At 36.1% G+C, this 15,777-nt stretch overlaps 1 protein-coding gene across 2 annotated transcripts in view; it reads left to right on the top strand.

Annotated features, from left to right (window-relative positions):
• Positions 1–14,573, top strand: part of KIF20B (kinesin family member 20B) — a 31,863-nt gene extending 17,290 nt beyond the window's left edge. Inside the window, exons 20-33 of one of the 2 annotated variants that reach the window (XM_041461003.1) lie at positions 1,485–2,682; positions 3,995–4,133; positions 4,413–4,535; positions 5,003–5,063; positions 5,680–5,805; positions 6,063–6,199; positions 7,123–7,278; positions 8,190–8,366; positions 8,880–9,044; positions 9,718–9,921; positions 10,296–10,373; positions 11,147–11,294; positions 12,636–12,778; positions 14,335–14,573. In XM_041461003.1, coding sequence (XP_041316937.1) covers positions 1,485–2,682; positions 3,995–4,133; positions 4,413–4,535; positions 5,003–5,063; positions 5,680–5,805; positions 6,063–6,199; positions 7,123–7,278; positions 8,190–8,366; positions 8,880–9,044; positions 9,718–9,921; positions 10,296–10,373; positions 11,147–11,294; positions 12,636–12,778; positions 14,335–14,412 — 2,933 coding nt within the window. In that variant the 3' untranslated portion in view covers positions 14,413–14,573. The remainder of the gene's footprint in view (positions 1–1,484; positions 2,683–3,994; positions 4,134–4,412; positions 4,536–5,002; positions 5,064–5,679; positions 5,806–6,062; positions 6,200–7,122; positions 7,279–8,189; positions 8,367–8,879; positions 9,045–9,717; positions 9,922–10,295; positions 10,374–11,146; positions 11,295–12,635; positions 12,779–14,334) is intronic. The other variant, XM_041461004.1, reaches the window with a different exon arrangement.
• The last annotated feature ends 1,204 nt before the right edge of the window (positions 14,574–15,777 follow it).

Raw genomic sequence — 15,777 nt, 5'->3', positions numbered from 1 at the left:
GGCTGGGCCTGCCAGTAGTAGCAAAAGGAGGTAAAAATATTAGGCTAGGTCAGCTGAGGCCATTTCATCCAGTAGGGCATTTTTTTTTCCTACAACTTCAAGTGTCGTTTGAAGCCAAGACTAGGGACTTTGGCAAACCCTGTGTTAAGATACCTCAGCACCTCTTGCTTTTAGCGAAGCTTGCAAAACTCCAGTCCAGGGAGATGAATATGTTCTATTTTGTCTGATAAGTTTTATTAGGACTACACAACTGGGCTTTCAGTGGAAACCATTTCCAAATACAATATTTTTAATCTTGTAGGATTTAAAAATATGACCTTATATACTACATTAAGGCTGCTGTTGTGGTTGAGCTATCAGAAGCACTTGATGTGTCTTATAACAGCAAAACTATGGACAAGCAGGAGGAAAGTGTCCTGTTGACTTTCAAAAACTAAAACACTGTTGCTGATGCTTCAGAATGACTGTTTGTTAGTGACTCAATTGACTGTACAACTTGTTGGATCCGTTCAGAGGATGTTTCCATGCAGTACACCTGTGCTTAATGGTCCCAAAGTATGAGGACTGCCTGACTCTACCTTACTGTAGGTGCAGCACTCATGAGAATCCATAGTATCTCCCTGTAGTACATAGTTGTGATAATCTAATCTAGTCCTTAGAGATAGGCTTGCTTTAATAATAAAATATAGCATGGCTGTTACTACAGAAACATAATTGTATTCTAAAACAATTGTGTGCAATACAGCTGGAGTCAGTTTTTAAGGTGATGAAATACATGTGATTTTAGTTAAAATGGCTTGTTACTTTGGGAAAACAGTCAAGTTAATAAAACGTGGAAATTTTGGGTTGGAATGACATATTGTAAATCTTTCTTGGAGAACTTTACATGCAACATATTAGGTGTGGGCATTAATAGATAGCCTATCTAGTTTAGAAATGTATTGAATACAGAAGAGAGGAATGTTCCAGACACAAAGCAAAAAAACCCAAAAACTTGTGCTGGACGTTTAGCTTTGTTTAAAAAGTAAGGTGATATAGAGCATAAAACTCCTCAGCAAGGTGTGTGATAGCATTGCTCCTCTAAATGGAGGATGGCTAATTGCTGGCTCTATTTAAAGGGATTGTTGAGTCAGTTTAAGTGGAAACTGGTTATCTCTGTGAATGTTACCTAGTTTATAGGTGTTGTAAATACTAATGAAAATTGCTAGATTTTTCTGCTAGTGGTGCAGAATAGAAGGTTGGAATAGAACTGTAGCAAACTTTTTTTAAGTCTTGTGAACACCTCTTTCTGCAAATTATGCCTAGAAGCCCAAGAGGCATTTTAGTGCATATAAAATGGCTCAAAGTGTTCTAACAACTTCAAGACTCTAAAATTACACACACAGCAATTACAGTTTGGTGTTGCTAGTGACTTGTTGATTTTAATTAACCTGAGTTGTATGGGGATTTATTTGTTCTTAATGTTGTCTTGGTTTTGTTTTTAGGAGATAAGAGAGAGAGTTTGGAAAACTACTGTCTTGATCAAAAGAGAACTAATAATTCTGAGACCTACATGGAAATACTAGCACTAAAGGAAAGAACTGAAACCTTGGAAGGTCAGGTAGCTATGCTTGAAGAACAATGCCAAAGAGAAAAAAATGAAAAAGAACAGTTAAATCAGCAGATAGCAAACTTGCATCTGAAACTCTCTGCTTCTGAAGAAAAGGCATCTGGCTTAAGTGGAGAACTTCAGCAGTGTCAAGCTGAATATCAAGAGACTGTTTCTGAATTGGACAAGCAGAAAACTATAAATAAGGAACAAGAAGAAAAGATTGTTCAGCTAAATAATGAAGTAACAGGTGCTAAACAAAATATAATTGACAAAGTGTCACAAATTAAAACAATGCAGTCCCAGGTAGATGAATTGTATAAATTTCACTCAGAATCTTATGCTGTGGATATTGATTTAGTTAATGTAAAGGATTCCTTAGACCCTCAAAAAGATGAACCAGAGACAGCTGAAATGAGTCCTCTACCCATGCAGTTCCAAACTGCTTCTACAGCAGATCTGAGACAGGAGAGCTCCTTTCACCGCAGCATTGAAAGCATTTGGGAAGAATGCAAAATTATGATTAAGTCTTCCTCACAAAAAAGTCATCACATTCAACAACTACGTCAACAAGTTGAAGACTTAGAGAGGAGACTTCATGATAGTGAGAATGACAATAATCAACTAAAAATAAAATTAAATGAGATTACAAATCAAGAGCATCAGTCTGTAAAGGAAAAAGATCTTATGAATCAGTTACAAGAGCAAATCCAGAAGAAAACCCAGGATTTTGAAAAACAGGCTGCAGAAAATCAGAGAGTAATTGCACAGTTTCAGGAGAAAGTTGCCAGCTATGAGGAAGAAATAAGAGATCTTAAATGCTTATTGGAGGCTTTTAGGTTTAAAGATGACAGGATGAAAGAGTTAGAAGAAGAGCTAAAAGAAAGAGAATCTATGATTTTAAATCTAGAAAGTAATACAGTAGCTCTGCAACAGAAATGTACAAGTGTAGACAAAAAACTGAAAGAACTCAGTGATCGAGAAGCACATTTGAAGGATGAAGTTGTGCAGTTGATGAACAGCCTGGAGACCATGAAACACCTTCTTCAGGAAAAGGAGAAAAATGAGTGTGAACAAATACAGTCTTTAGAACTGTAAGTAAATAATGAGATTATTCCTAACCCTTTAAGGATAAAATTAAGTTAAAACTCCCTTATATGAACATCAGTTTGACATACCACATTTGCATGTTTATAAACTTGATTAATCAAACTGCTTCTTTGAGAAATTTCTATACACTGCTCAAATTTTTACATTTGCATATCCTGCTGTCTATTTTCCTTACCTGTTTACATATTCTTTCAAAAATATGCATCTAAATCATGTGGAACTATTGTGCAGGAAAATAGAAGCATACATAAAATTTTAATTATTTGAGGATTTTTAATAATTTTGTTTCAGACCTTTTCTGAAAGACATTACATAGTGCAATATTATATCTTGTAACTTGTATAAAAGTAGGACATGTTTTCTTTGGAAGGGACTGAATGGTAAAAGGAAAGGAAGAAAGGGGAGGGAAAAAATGCCTAAGGGAGTAAACAGATGGTTTTGATAATAGCTATTCTAGGTGAACAGTCTACTGTAAGACTTGAAGGAATAATGGGTATAGAGGGTAGAACTTTGCTCAGCACCCTCTACTTTTTAAACTTGTAAGAAATAGGAGACTATGTACATCTGAAAGATTATATTTGCTATATGGGAAAGAAATTATGTAAAGATGCTTTGTAGCCCTTCACCTGACTATGGTTTCTTTAGTGCTGTATCTGTGGGTACTGCACATACTCCAAAGTACAGTTTGGCAGGAAGGTCTGATGGTCCCCAACCCTGTGCTGGGGAAGCTTTGAAAGGATTTCTTTTTGTGAGGCCTTGTATTGTATTGTCATCTATAGGATGTGAAAAACCTTCCTTTAGTTAGTTTAAAAGTCCAAGATGTCTTGCTGGAAACTCCTTGAAATAACTTTGATCACTTAAAAATAAACCCATCAAACTTATTCTTTACTTTGCAGAACTTGTGATGGCAGGATTTATTGCAGTGTTATTGGGTTTTTTTCCACTTTTCTTTTTATTCATCTTGATACTTGTTAGAACTGGGATGTAGTTATCAACTTTAAACTTACTTGCTTTTTAACCTTGGGCTTTTCTAATTTGTAAGGTCACCTAATGATAAAAATGATTGCTCTACTGTGCTTAAAAAAGAATATTTTTAAAAATTGAGTGTTCAGAAGTGAATCTGAGCAGTCTGTTACTTCAGGCTCATATAGTAAGACACTGGAATCCAAATGTAAAATTATAAAGCTTGTCATTGATCTGATGGATCTGAGATTGTAGTTGCAAATAAAACCAGTAAGGAGCCTGAGCTCATATGTAAGACTAATGTTATTTATGTCTCTTAATTTCTGACCCAAGGCTACGTAAAGATCTTTCTGAAAGCTCTGCCCTTGTACAAAGTTTGAAAAAAGATTTGCAGAGGAAAGAGGAAGAATACACAGATTTGAAAGAGAAATTTTCTGATGCCAAGAAACAAATTCAGCAAGTACAAAAAGAGGTTAGTAACCATAGGCAAAATGTTTCTTCTGCAAGTTTGGGCTTCTGTTGTTAAACCTGTTTTCACAAACCTTACTCTATGGATGTTAAAAGAAATTCATAGTAAGGCTATATTGAGTGATACATTTTGAGTATCTTCCCTTAAGCACTACCAGCCCCTGAAATGTAATGAAGATGCTTGCAAAAATTTAACTAATTTAAGTAGTTGATTATCTAGATAACTTAGAGATTGTAAAAGGCTTATAACTAAATGTAAGTTTTGCTTGCTGTCTTGTTGCAGGTGTGTACAATGCAAACTCAGGAGAAATCCCTGAGGAAACAAGTTAATGAACTTGAGAAAATTAAAAAGCAGTTTAGTGAAGAATTAGAGTTCAAACAGCGCACAATCTTGCAACTTAAAAAGGTATTTTGTTTTATAAAATTTTACTTGGTCTTAATTTTTTAAACTAATCTACTAATGAGACAAGTTTTCCAAGCAACTGGAGAAAGCTTACAAAAGCTGAGGTAAAAATAGGAGTAGCCAGCTGAAATTAGTTTTCACAGATGAGTGAAAAATGTTTAAAGAAATTCTCATGCAGGACTTATATAAAACAATTTGACAATTGCTCTAGTAAAGAAACACTTAATACCTGCAGAGTTTCTGATTAGTGACACTTAGATATGTCAGTAATAATGTCTCTCTTTATTTTTTAAAAAGCTAGAATGCTACTTTATACTATATGAAGAACTTATTTGTTGGGACTATTTGTCTTAAATGCCTTATTTATTAATTATTAAATTCAAAATGAAAAGGTATTAATTTCTAGCATATGTAATTTTTTCTTTCAGCATGTTCTAATTTCTTTAATTTGCTTTCAATGTGATATGTAGGAGCAGTTTGATAAAGAAAAGCTAGAAGAAATCTCCAAACAGTATGAGAAAACACATAAAGGTCAGAAAGAACTCTTATTGTTCCTTTCTTTTGTGTGTGTGCAATGACAACATGAGTGATCATGTCAATAACAAATTGGAAAAGTCTCATATATTTATATTTTAGAGTACTGAGGCACTCCAACCTGGGCATTAAAATCTCACAGTCAGAAAGTAATTTTTATTGAAATGTTACTAGATATATTTGTAAGGAAATAGTCTCAGATTAAGAAACATAAGCAGAGTAAATATTAGTATTAATTTAGTCAATGCTGGGATTTACTTGGTTTTATTTTAGTTGTCCATTTTAGCAAAAGCATGAGCTAGCACCCTATTGTGTATGGTAGCACAAAGTTTCTGCAGATTTGATAAACACTTAGGGGTTGAACAGTGGTTTCTCATAGCCATACAAGCTATGTTTTGGTTTTTTAACACCAGAATACACATCTAAGTTGAACTGGTGAGAATAGAATCACTTAAGAATTTGGTAACTGAAAAGTTCAGTATAGATGTTCTATTACCTTGTAATAGAGCTTTTGATCTCAGGGGGTGGAGAAATGACTTGTAACTAAGGCAGTTTGGGAGAATGGTAGGAACTAGGAGGAGGCTCATCTGTAAATTAATTTTCAAATTTTCAGATCTGCGTGCAAAGGAAAAAATAATTGAAGATATGCGGATGACGTTAGAAGAACAAGAACAGACTCAAACTGAACAAGATAAAGTGCTTGAAGCCAAATTAGAAGAGACCAACAGATTGGTTTTGGGTAATCTCTCCATAGAGAGGGAACAGGGAAGGAAAATTGTTTTGAATGTGTATTGTGATAGCTGCTTTACATTTCTGGTTTTACTTATCAATTGCTATTTAGGTGTTAATTTTATGTAACAAATAGCTATTTCCTAAAAGGTCTCAGTCTGTGACCATAGTTGATAAATCCAAGCAACTTTAGTAAAAGGATGGGAACGTGTTCAAATACATGTTTGAAAGAATACGTCATGTGAAGTCATTTTGTGTTCTTCCTAGAACTGGAGGCATGGAAGCAGAAGTATAGAGAGCTGAATAACCAGTGCAATAGTGACTGGCAGCAAAAGATGAGCAAAAATCAGGAGAAAACCATAAATGAAGATGAGGAATTAATAAAGCTGCAAAAAGAACTGAAGGTAAAACATAACGATGTAATTTGTACTTAAATCTAAGGCCATAATGGCCATTTAAGGAGTCTAAGTTTTTTTTGTGTCACTGCCTTCAAGAGGCTAGGGCATTATATGGCAAGTTATTACACTGGTAAAGGAAACCTCCTTTGAAACATCTTTTCCATACAACATCACCAATGCCCCATAATGGAGTGCACCCTGTCCTACATTATGCTGCTGGTATGCACAAGGCTTCTGTAGCTGCTTTCCTCTTGCAGCTGTCTTAATCCAATTCCTATATCAGTTCCAGGGATCTCTCTTGTCACTTGCTAAATCAAACTCTCTTTCAAGATCTTGTGCTTGCTGCATGGCCTGTAAGCCCTTCCTGTAAGGCTGAGGACTTTCCTCTAACTCTCCTTGGATTAGAAAGTAGACTTATTTTCTAAGCAACTTTACAGGTGCTTCCTGTCTTATGTGGTGAAATGTCTGACAAGAGGTTTGATTGTGATAGAAAAGCAGACAAGGCTGCTGTGGATTGAAGTGACATTCTTAGGTACATGCTGTCTCTTCCTACCGTTCAGACTGTACTGCATTGTTTCCCTTTCAGTCTTGAAGCAGAGGTTAGTTTTCTAACATGTCCTTTAAGGCAGCATAAAAGCTTGGGGATTTGTAAGGTAGAAGTGTCTGTTTACTGTTACTTTTGACATATGTGTCTGTGATTGACCCAGAATGCTTTGAGGAAAAAAAATTCTGTTGCATGAAGATGTGCCAGTCTGAGTAAGAAATGCTGAAAATTGATAATTTTTTGCAATACAGAAGAACAAGTATTATACAATGAGTATAATACTTGTACCTGGGAGTATGCTAGAGTAAAACTGTGCTACTGTTTATGTTTTTGAAATTAATTTCTCTCTCTACTTATGGTTTTATTTCTGGTTTCATCAAATTAGGAAAATGAGGCAAAGTATCAAACTGATAGGAAAAAGTGGCTTGAGGAAAAAATGGGACTCATAAATCAAGTAAAAGAAGCTGAGAATCATCGCAACAGGGAAATGAGAAAGTTTGTGGAGGATAGAGAACATCACGTGAAGCAACAAGCAGAAATTGTAATTGACTTTGTCTCCGCGGTGTCCTGTAGTGTCTTTTGTACAAAGTGATTTACTTTATTCACATAGCAAGTGTTGAACAGTGGGGGCACTTGAGAGTAGCTGGCCTTTGTCAGTTCCCTTACTTTCTCAGACGATAAAGCCTAGATGAGATCTTCTCAATATGAAAAAGAAAGAATAGGAGGCTCATAGAATGAAAAATCTTAACACATAATGGAAGTTAACATGCCTGTTCCTTCCTGTTCCATCGCATTATGACGTTTTCAAAGTTCATATTGTGTGTAAAACACCAATAAATAACTTACCCTTAAATGAATTGCTCCTTAAAAGTTAAGAAAGCTTACTTTGGAAAATACTTATAGTATTTTAGTCAGTATGCTGGGGTAGTATGTGCTAGCATTGGGGAGACTGCTAGTTGTTAACTATGGCACCTTTCTTGTTCGCTGGACTGCATCAAGGTTGTAATTTTTTAATCAGATGAAATTATTATATGAACTTCTGCAATCTAAAACTACATTTCCATCTAGAACTATTTCCATCTAGAGCCATTGCCTTTGTGGACCTGCAATCAGTACAGGAGGATGTTAGGAGTTTACAAGTAATTTTACTCTGTGACTTTTCTTGACTGAGAATTGTAATTAATAGAATCTTCAAGTGAGCAAACAGGAGCTGTGGTCTCAAAAAGAAAACTCTCTTCACAAAGGGTATAAATACAGATTTTCTAGTTAAAACATGGCTTACTTTTGCATGTTTGTACTGAAAATAGTTCTTAGTGAGCTTTATAAGTTCTGCATAGGCTCTTAAGTTTACTAAAGCTATGAAATATTACTGTACGAAACAAAACTAGCAGAAGAATTCAAATACACCGTGGAAGTGGTGTTCTATTCTAACCTACCTTTTCTAATAATTAGGAAAGACTTGCTGCACAGCTCATAGAGAAGGACAGCAATCTTCAAAAGTGGCGCGAGGAAAGAGATGAACTAGTAGAAGCTCTGGAAGTACAGCTCAAGACTTTGGCTTCTAGCACCATAGAAAAAGATAAAGAAATAGAAAGGCTGAAACAGGCTGCACTAATGGCTTCAGAAAAGGTCAGTTTTCTCTTCTTTCTGTGTGAATTTTTGAGGGGTTTTTAATACCCATCAATTCTACAAAATACTATAGTTGCTCTTTGCATTCTGGCTCTGTTTTTTGGTCTTAAACACTCTCATATTGAAACCATGTGCAGCTAATTTAAAAAAAACCTTTACGTTTGTTTGCCACTGAATTTGTAATGGTAATTTGAGTTTGAAAATATTGAGTAGTTCAAGTAAACACTCTTGTGAATTTGGACTGGATATCTGAAACAACTCCTGTTTGTTGTCTTTTTCACAGCACCAAGAACTTCATGAGCAAATTGGAGGTGAAGTTAGAATTCTAAAAAAGTGTAGTAGCCTTTTCTTCACTTTACATAGAGGCATTAAAGTATTGGCTTTGTATTGGATACCTGACTGGTTTAGCCTGCAGTTATAAAACTGTCATGACCAAGTAATGATAACAATGCTTGTGATATATTACTTTCTTCTGAAGTGCTGAAATTTATGCCAATTTTTGCTGTTTATTAGGATAAGGAAACTGACATAGAAAATCTGAACAAAGAGCCGGCAGAGAAAGATGACTTGATAAAGGAAATGAAACAGCAGATTAACCATGAAAATCCTCAGTCTTTGGCAGAAATAACTTTACCTGAAGAAGGACAAGATAAAATTGACAAGTCTGTAAACAAAGAGGTATGTTCATTTATGTATTAATGATATGTTAATAATTCTGTTATTTTTTTCAGTATATATTTCTGTATGTAGTTCTTAAAATTCCTGGGAATGCAGTGCTGCTGGGATTCTGGGTGGGATTCCCTCTCAGAATCCCTGCAGAGCCTGTTGGAGAACTACCTTCTGGCTTTCCATGAGCTTTTATCATTTTCCTTTTTAAGAGGAAAGAGGTTCTCCCTTCAGGGTGAACCAGTGTAAGGAGGAACAGCTGGAATTCTCTAGAAGGGGAAGAAATCTCCCTAAAGATAAGCTACAGAAGTATTACACTTTTCTCACAAAAGCTGCTATAACTGCCATGTTCCTAAGGAGCAGCAGAGTTAAGATGGAGAATCACTAAGAGCCTCTGCCCTTGAGGGAAAAATACTTGGAAACAAAGTATCAGGCTGAGGAAAATTCTGTGATCATACATACAAAAAAGTTCAAAATTTAACAAAAAAGGTTTTAGATAGTAAGGCTTAAACTCTGCTGTAGTTGGTTTCTTCACTTCTGTTGTAAGTGTTCTGAAAGCTAACAGCTGGAAAATAGAGCACCTACTTTGCAATCCACTGGGAGGCGGGGGGTGATACGTATTATATAGTGTTTAACTCATGGTTAGTTTAAATCTTGTTTTCTTACATTTTCCACATACCTGCAGGACCATTCCGAAATTGTCCTTGATTCTACTGAAGTGTCCACAGAGGATGGAAAAACGAGTCGGTTCCCAAAACCAGAGATGGAAATCCAGTTCACACCTCTGCAACCCCATAAGATGGAAGTGAAGCACCAGGGCAGCACCTCACCAGTTACAGTTAAAATGCTCAAGCTAAGACGAAAAAGGAAGAGTGTAGAGATGAACGAGGTGTGAACTTGACCAACTGACAAAATCTGTTGTGCAGCTTTTCAGTTTATCACTCTGATCATTTATTAAAACTCTAACTTGTTATTTTCTGCTGAGATCCCAGGGATATACGTAGGGTATTATTTAAACCCCATGTCTCCCAAGTGCTGGATCTCTAGCCTGTGTTGAATAAGGTCATAGACTTCAGCTGATACAGACTCTGTCTCGTTGTGCCTGATTTGCACTTTACCTTTTACATTTCTCTCTTCCAGATAGTGCTATTTCTTGCTGTTTCCAGCTCTGATCTGTGGGATTACAGATCACTTCTATAAAATAGTTTCTTTTGGTTTAGGCTGTCATTGGTATCAATTATAATTTCTTCTAATTTTCTTTAGGATTTTGTGAAGAGTGAAAACAAGAGAAATGCAAAAGCTGCTATGGCTGATTCACCTTCCACAAGCGACAAAAAAAGGGTTTGATTTTTGTTCCATTTTTTTTCCCCATTTTTGATTTTGTTGCCTTTTTTTGGCCTTTTCTGTAAAGGTAGACTTGTGAAAAGAGCAAATATTCTTATGCAAAAGTATCTTATTCTTATCTACGTAGTTCAACAGGATTCTTCAGTATTTATGGGTCTTTCTACTAAACTCTATAAGCCAAAGGGTCTGTATTTGACACGAATGTGTAGTGTCCCAGCTGCAGTGTGCAGTGATTCAAAGGGGAAGGGTGTTGCATATTGAGTAGCTAAAAAGACTAGTTTGAGCAAGTTATTAAAGTGTGATGCTATAGCAATGCCTTTGAAGTAAAACTGAAGTTTAGCCACATATATGGCAACTGTAAAAAGAGTATTTTAGGCCGTAATAGTAACCTGGGCAGGTTCAGAGGGTGAGAGATTTATTTGCCCCATCAAATTATTTTATTTATAATTAATACAATATAATTATAATTAGCTTGTTGTAAAATACTCTACAACTTTTAATCTGCCTTTAAAAAAAGAAAACTCCTCTGTTTCCTGTATGACTCATGCTCTTAAGTGTATTCTGTGAAACTTTGGCAATTTTCTTTCTTCTGGGTGTGAAATGAGGTTGTCTACATTACTTGCTGTAGTGATATCATTACTAAATTGAACAAAGGTGTCAGTAGCAAAGTTCAATGTGTCAGCTTGAAAATAACATTGAAGTAAAATGAAATGAATCTTGAGGATTAAGTCAATTTTCAGCTTAAACAATGATCCTGTATTTCTGTACAGATGACTACTGCACAATCTCTTAGAAAAGAATACTCCTTAAGAAGGCAAGAATCTACTCTAAATAAAAAGTCAGCTAGGAAGAAAGATGGGACACTACAGAAAATTGGTGATTTTTTCCAGAGTTCTCCTACTATTATTCACTCTAAAGGTTTGTACAGTATAAATAAGGCTTATTTCTTATTCTCTGGCTGCTGTAGAATGGCAGAGAATAAAAGATTGTCTTAGTTGTGAGGACCACATCATTCTAAAACTTAGAAATAGGTTAAGTGTGAAATATAAACCAGGTGGAATGAAAGATGCAGTGTGAAATATGTGTATATTTATCATCAAATCAAAGATAACTTTTAGGCCCAAAATATTGGAGTTACTATGTACTTATATACATGTAAAGGCAATTTTAGAAACTTGTCCAGCTGCTGTGAAAAAATCAACAATTGAATCCAATTCCAAACCTTACCTTGTTCTATAAGCAGTCCCTTGTTGCTGTGGAGACTTTGTTAATGTTTTTTGATGGATGTTAATCTTATGAAATCTGAAAACCAGTGACTCATGAAAATATTTGGAAGACTTCATTAAACTGAATATAGAGCAATTAATGGATTTTGTTAAGTTTAGGTGTAGCCTTGGGAATATTAATTGCTTGAGCTTTCTGTTGAAGGATATGTTTTCATTCTTTTCTACAGTAAGAATGATCTCTGGGTTACTGTGCTTTTAAAAATAATTAAAATTAGCAGGGGGCACAAGGAATCACCAGTGTTTAATTCTAAAATGCACTATTATTTGTTTAAAACAAAGATGCTAATTTTGTAATGTGGACAGTTAAAATCAAGTCCTGTACCAACGTGAAAGCTTGTCCTGCTACTGAGTGCATCTTAAATTATCTGACATAATGACTGTGTGAAGTTTTTTAAAATTTGTTTGTTATATTGGTCCCAGGAGCGCAGTATTTATTATTATCAATGGAAGCCAAACTCAGACTGCTGAAAATTTCATCCTTAATTTGAATACTCAATTTGAGCAAATGAGTTGTTTTGTAACCTTTATTACCGTGTCATATATGGTTTCCCTCTTAGTGTAACAGTATTGCATATTTCTTATTTTTTTCTAGTACATATATTCCTCTCTTTATAGAGCTAGTACTTGTTTGATTAAACTATAAAATGTATAGAAGGAATTGACTGTACACTGTGCTTCTGTCAGCACAAAAGTTAAGCCTGTTGTTCAACTTAGTAGTCTTTAAGTGAGATCTGAATCCTCCTTGATTTTTAATTTGCTATTTAAGTGTGTCCTTTAAGCTTTTGCACCTGAAGCTACAGAAAATTGCTTCCAGCTACAGAAAACTGGTAGTCAAATACCAGTTCTTAATTTTTATATTTGAGCTTTGGTCTACACTGGTTTAGTTTTTAAACTGTTTTAATAAAGCCTTTATTCATTAATTTTGAGGCTCATAAAACCATTACATGTATTTATGATAAAATTTGTCTTCTAGCAAAGAAGCTTATTGAGACAATAAGCTCTCCCAAGTCTGCAGAACACGAAAATGTCAAAGAAAATGAGCTCAAGCCAAAACGAGCGAAGAGAAAGCTGTATACAACTGACATTTCTTGCCCTCTGGATATCCCTAGTTCTTCAGTAAGTGATTAAGATTCCTGCTTTGCCCACTGTAATGTTTTTCTGTAATCTCAAATTAAAATTAACTATTAGGGGAAAAAGATGAACCTGAAGGTCTAATCAAATTGCAGAAAAGGTTTGAACATACCAACTTATATTTTTTTTTCTACCTAACCATTCCTTTTGGTCTTTTCTGCTGTTTTATTAATTTATTTTCTGTTTTTTCACCTGTCTTTCTTTGTCTGCTGACTGATTGTATAGGTGATACAGCAATCATAAAGATACCTTCACATCTGGATTCACAGATATCTTGTAGCGTGTGCGGGATTACTTTTTCTCTGCTACAGCAGAGAAGTCTTAATTTGTTTTTCCAGTAGTTGCAGTTCATCTAAGTGTGTAATAAAATAAATAAATATATATCATATATGTGAATATATATAAAAATAAGTAGCATAGAAGGGAATAGAAATAGAGACCAGGAAGGCATCCACAGATTTGGAATGACATGATTGAAACACAGTAAAGGTCTGCATGTACAATTAACTTCACAGGTGAGCACCCAAGGTATTTTTCAATTCCATTTATGCCCAGTTGATATTTGGGCATAATAGCATGTAGCTACATCCATGCTTTTCAAAGCACAGTCTGAATTGCCTTCTGAATGTGTTTTAATTTTGTGGCTCTAAACCAGTCTAAGAGTCTTGAAGGCCAGATTTAGATGTATTGTTTCAGAAATCCAACTTTATGGTTTAGACAGTAACTGTAGTGCTGAGCATTCTTCTGCTCTGCTGGAAGTACATCTCTTCATTCTTCCATCCTTCCTTCCCTATGCTGTGGTGAGCATTTGCCCATACTGAAGTAGCCTATTGAATTTTCTGTGAATTTTGTGAATGAATGCAGCAGAACCCACAATGCTGTCCTTAGGAGGAAGAAGAAAATGCCAGAAGTGCTGAGCAAAATGAGCTAAGAAGCTTGGAAGTGAAAGAAAAGGTCCAAGATTGAATCCTGGGGAAGTCAGAGAAAGCTAGAGAAATTTAAGCTTCACGTGTTTCCTGCACACTTCCTGTATCAGAAAATGAATATTAGATTCTAGAAGTGAGAGCTGCATTCAGATATTTTCTTTGGACTTTGGTATTTGTTCCAGCAAAAATGGGATTTTTTTTATGCTTATGGAATTTGCTGCTTTTCATGATGCACTGAGATAGTCTCTGTATCCTGGAGACCCCTGACAAAAGAAGGTAATAGAATCATAGAATTGTTAAGTTTGGAAAAGATCTCCAAGACCATTGAGCCCAACTGTTAACGCAGCACCACTGGGATAACTCCACAAAACTCTATTCCCAAGGGCCACATCCACACATTTTTTTTAACACTTCCAGAAATGGTGTTTGCACCACTTCCCTGGCCAGCCTGTTCTACTCTCAGTAAATGGGTAAATTTCACCAGAGTGATGCAGGCAAAACTCTGGAAACAGATTCTGGGAAAAACTGTTCTGTTGGGCACACAAATCTAAAAGGTGAATGTCATTTGGCTCTGAAGAAGTTCTGAATAACCATCCTTTAATTCATCTTTTTCAGATCCTTGTAGAACAAAAAGAGAAGGAAAGTGATCATCTAATCATCAAGCGACGGCTGCGATCAAGATTAGCGAAATAACCTTGCAAAAGTGTGTTTATATTCTTAGCTAGGACCTGTTCCCATTGTATTATTGCAGCTTGTTGTATGTAGGAAGGAGTAGATATTTAGTTATTCTTCAAAATCTGTATATAGTTGTATAGAGTTGTTCTGACTCCATTAAAATTGTGAAGTTCAAAAAACCTTGTGTGTGAAACTTCTTTTGTTTACTTGAAACAGCATCTTTGGAAGTGTTCATAACTTACTAATGGTGCAGTAAGAGCTGTGCCTGTGTGGAGTGGTGTAAATTGCTTTTTTTAAGGCAGCCTATCTACCTTGACTTTGAGTGGAAAGAAATGAGTACACATTGATGCTTGTGTATCCTTAAATTCTTCTAAAATATTGAAAAAATTGCTTGGCTCAATTTCAGCTCCTTTTTGGTGAACTTTTTTTTTTTTCATCCTTTTTTTTTCATCCTACAGACAAAGTGAAGGCTTCTGGAAGGAAAATGTGAGGACATTACTTCATAGAGGTCAAGCCTTTATCTTGGCTAAAGAAAATAAGGAGGAACAGTGGCACCATTTGGTCAGAGAGGGTGTGGCTTTCTTGAGTTTAAGTGTGAAAAGGAGCAGAATCTTTTTGGGATGATCGTTCAGTAATAGGACAGCTTTCCGTAGGTAATGCAAGTATTTGAACATGGTCGAGACCTGATTGGTGCTGTGAGCCAGGGAACACTGAAATGCTTCAGGCAGAGCTGGCCGCGGCCCCCGGGAGGTGGCGCCGGGACACCGCGCACGGCAAGCGGCGGCGGGCTGGCTTGGCTTGGCTTGGCTTCGCGCTGACCCCCTTTGGTCCCACTCAGCCGAGCCTCGCAAAAGAAGCCTCAGAACAGGGCCTTGCAGGATTATATTCTCTTGGCCAAGCCCTCGCTGCCGGGTGTTGTGCCTCAAAGCAGCATCAGACAGGATTGCACGGGCTGTGCGAAACACCAAACGCTAATCCTCCCCTCAGCGACCTTTCACGCGTTGGCTGTAGTCAGATGAGCCAGTTGAAAGGTTCTTGGCTGGCAACATGGCCCTGTGCAGTCTCCTACAGATTCAATTTCTTAAAGAATAGAAGCATGGAAGTAAGCTGACATGAGTGAGTTACTTGAGAGTGTTTGACAGGAGCCTTAAAGGCAGCTGCAAATAGAATACAGTTTTATTTTCTGAAGAAAAGCGAATCACAGTTGCTGTACAAATTAGTTTTTCCCTTGCTTGTAGACTTGTGATACCATGGTTTGTGTTCTAAGGAAAAATGATTGATGAAAAAAAGAAGTTATAAATGTGTATTTAAATACCTCATTAAGTTTAACTGCTTGGTTTTAATCAGATACTTCTGCATGCGGATGCCAATGTGGAAGTTAGT

This window comes from Pyrgilauda ruficollis, unplaced genomic scaffold (genome assembly GCF_017590135.1).
Source record: "Pyrgilauda ruficollis isolate IOZ18807 unplaced genomic scaffold, ASM1759013v1 scaffold15, whole genome shotgun sequence".
Taxonomy (NCBI): domain Eukaryota; kingdom Metazoa; phylum Chordata; class Aves; order Passeriformes; family Passeridae; genus Pyrgilauda; species Pyrgilauda ruficollis.
Note: the sequence above shows the minus strand (reverse complement) of the source record. Positions and strands in the feature narration are given on the sequence as shown.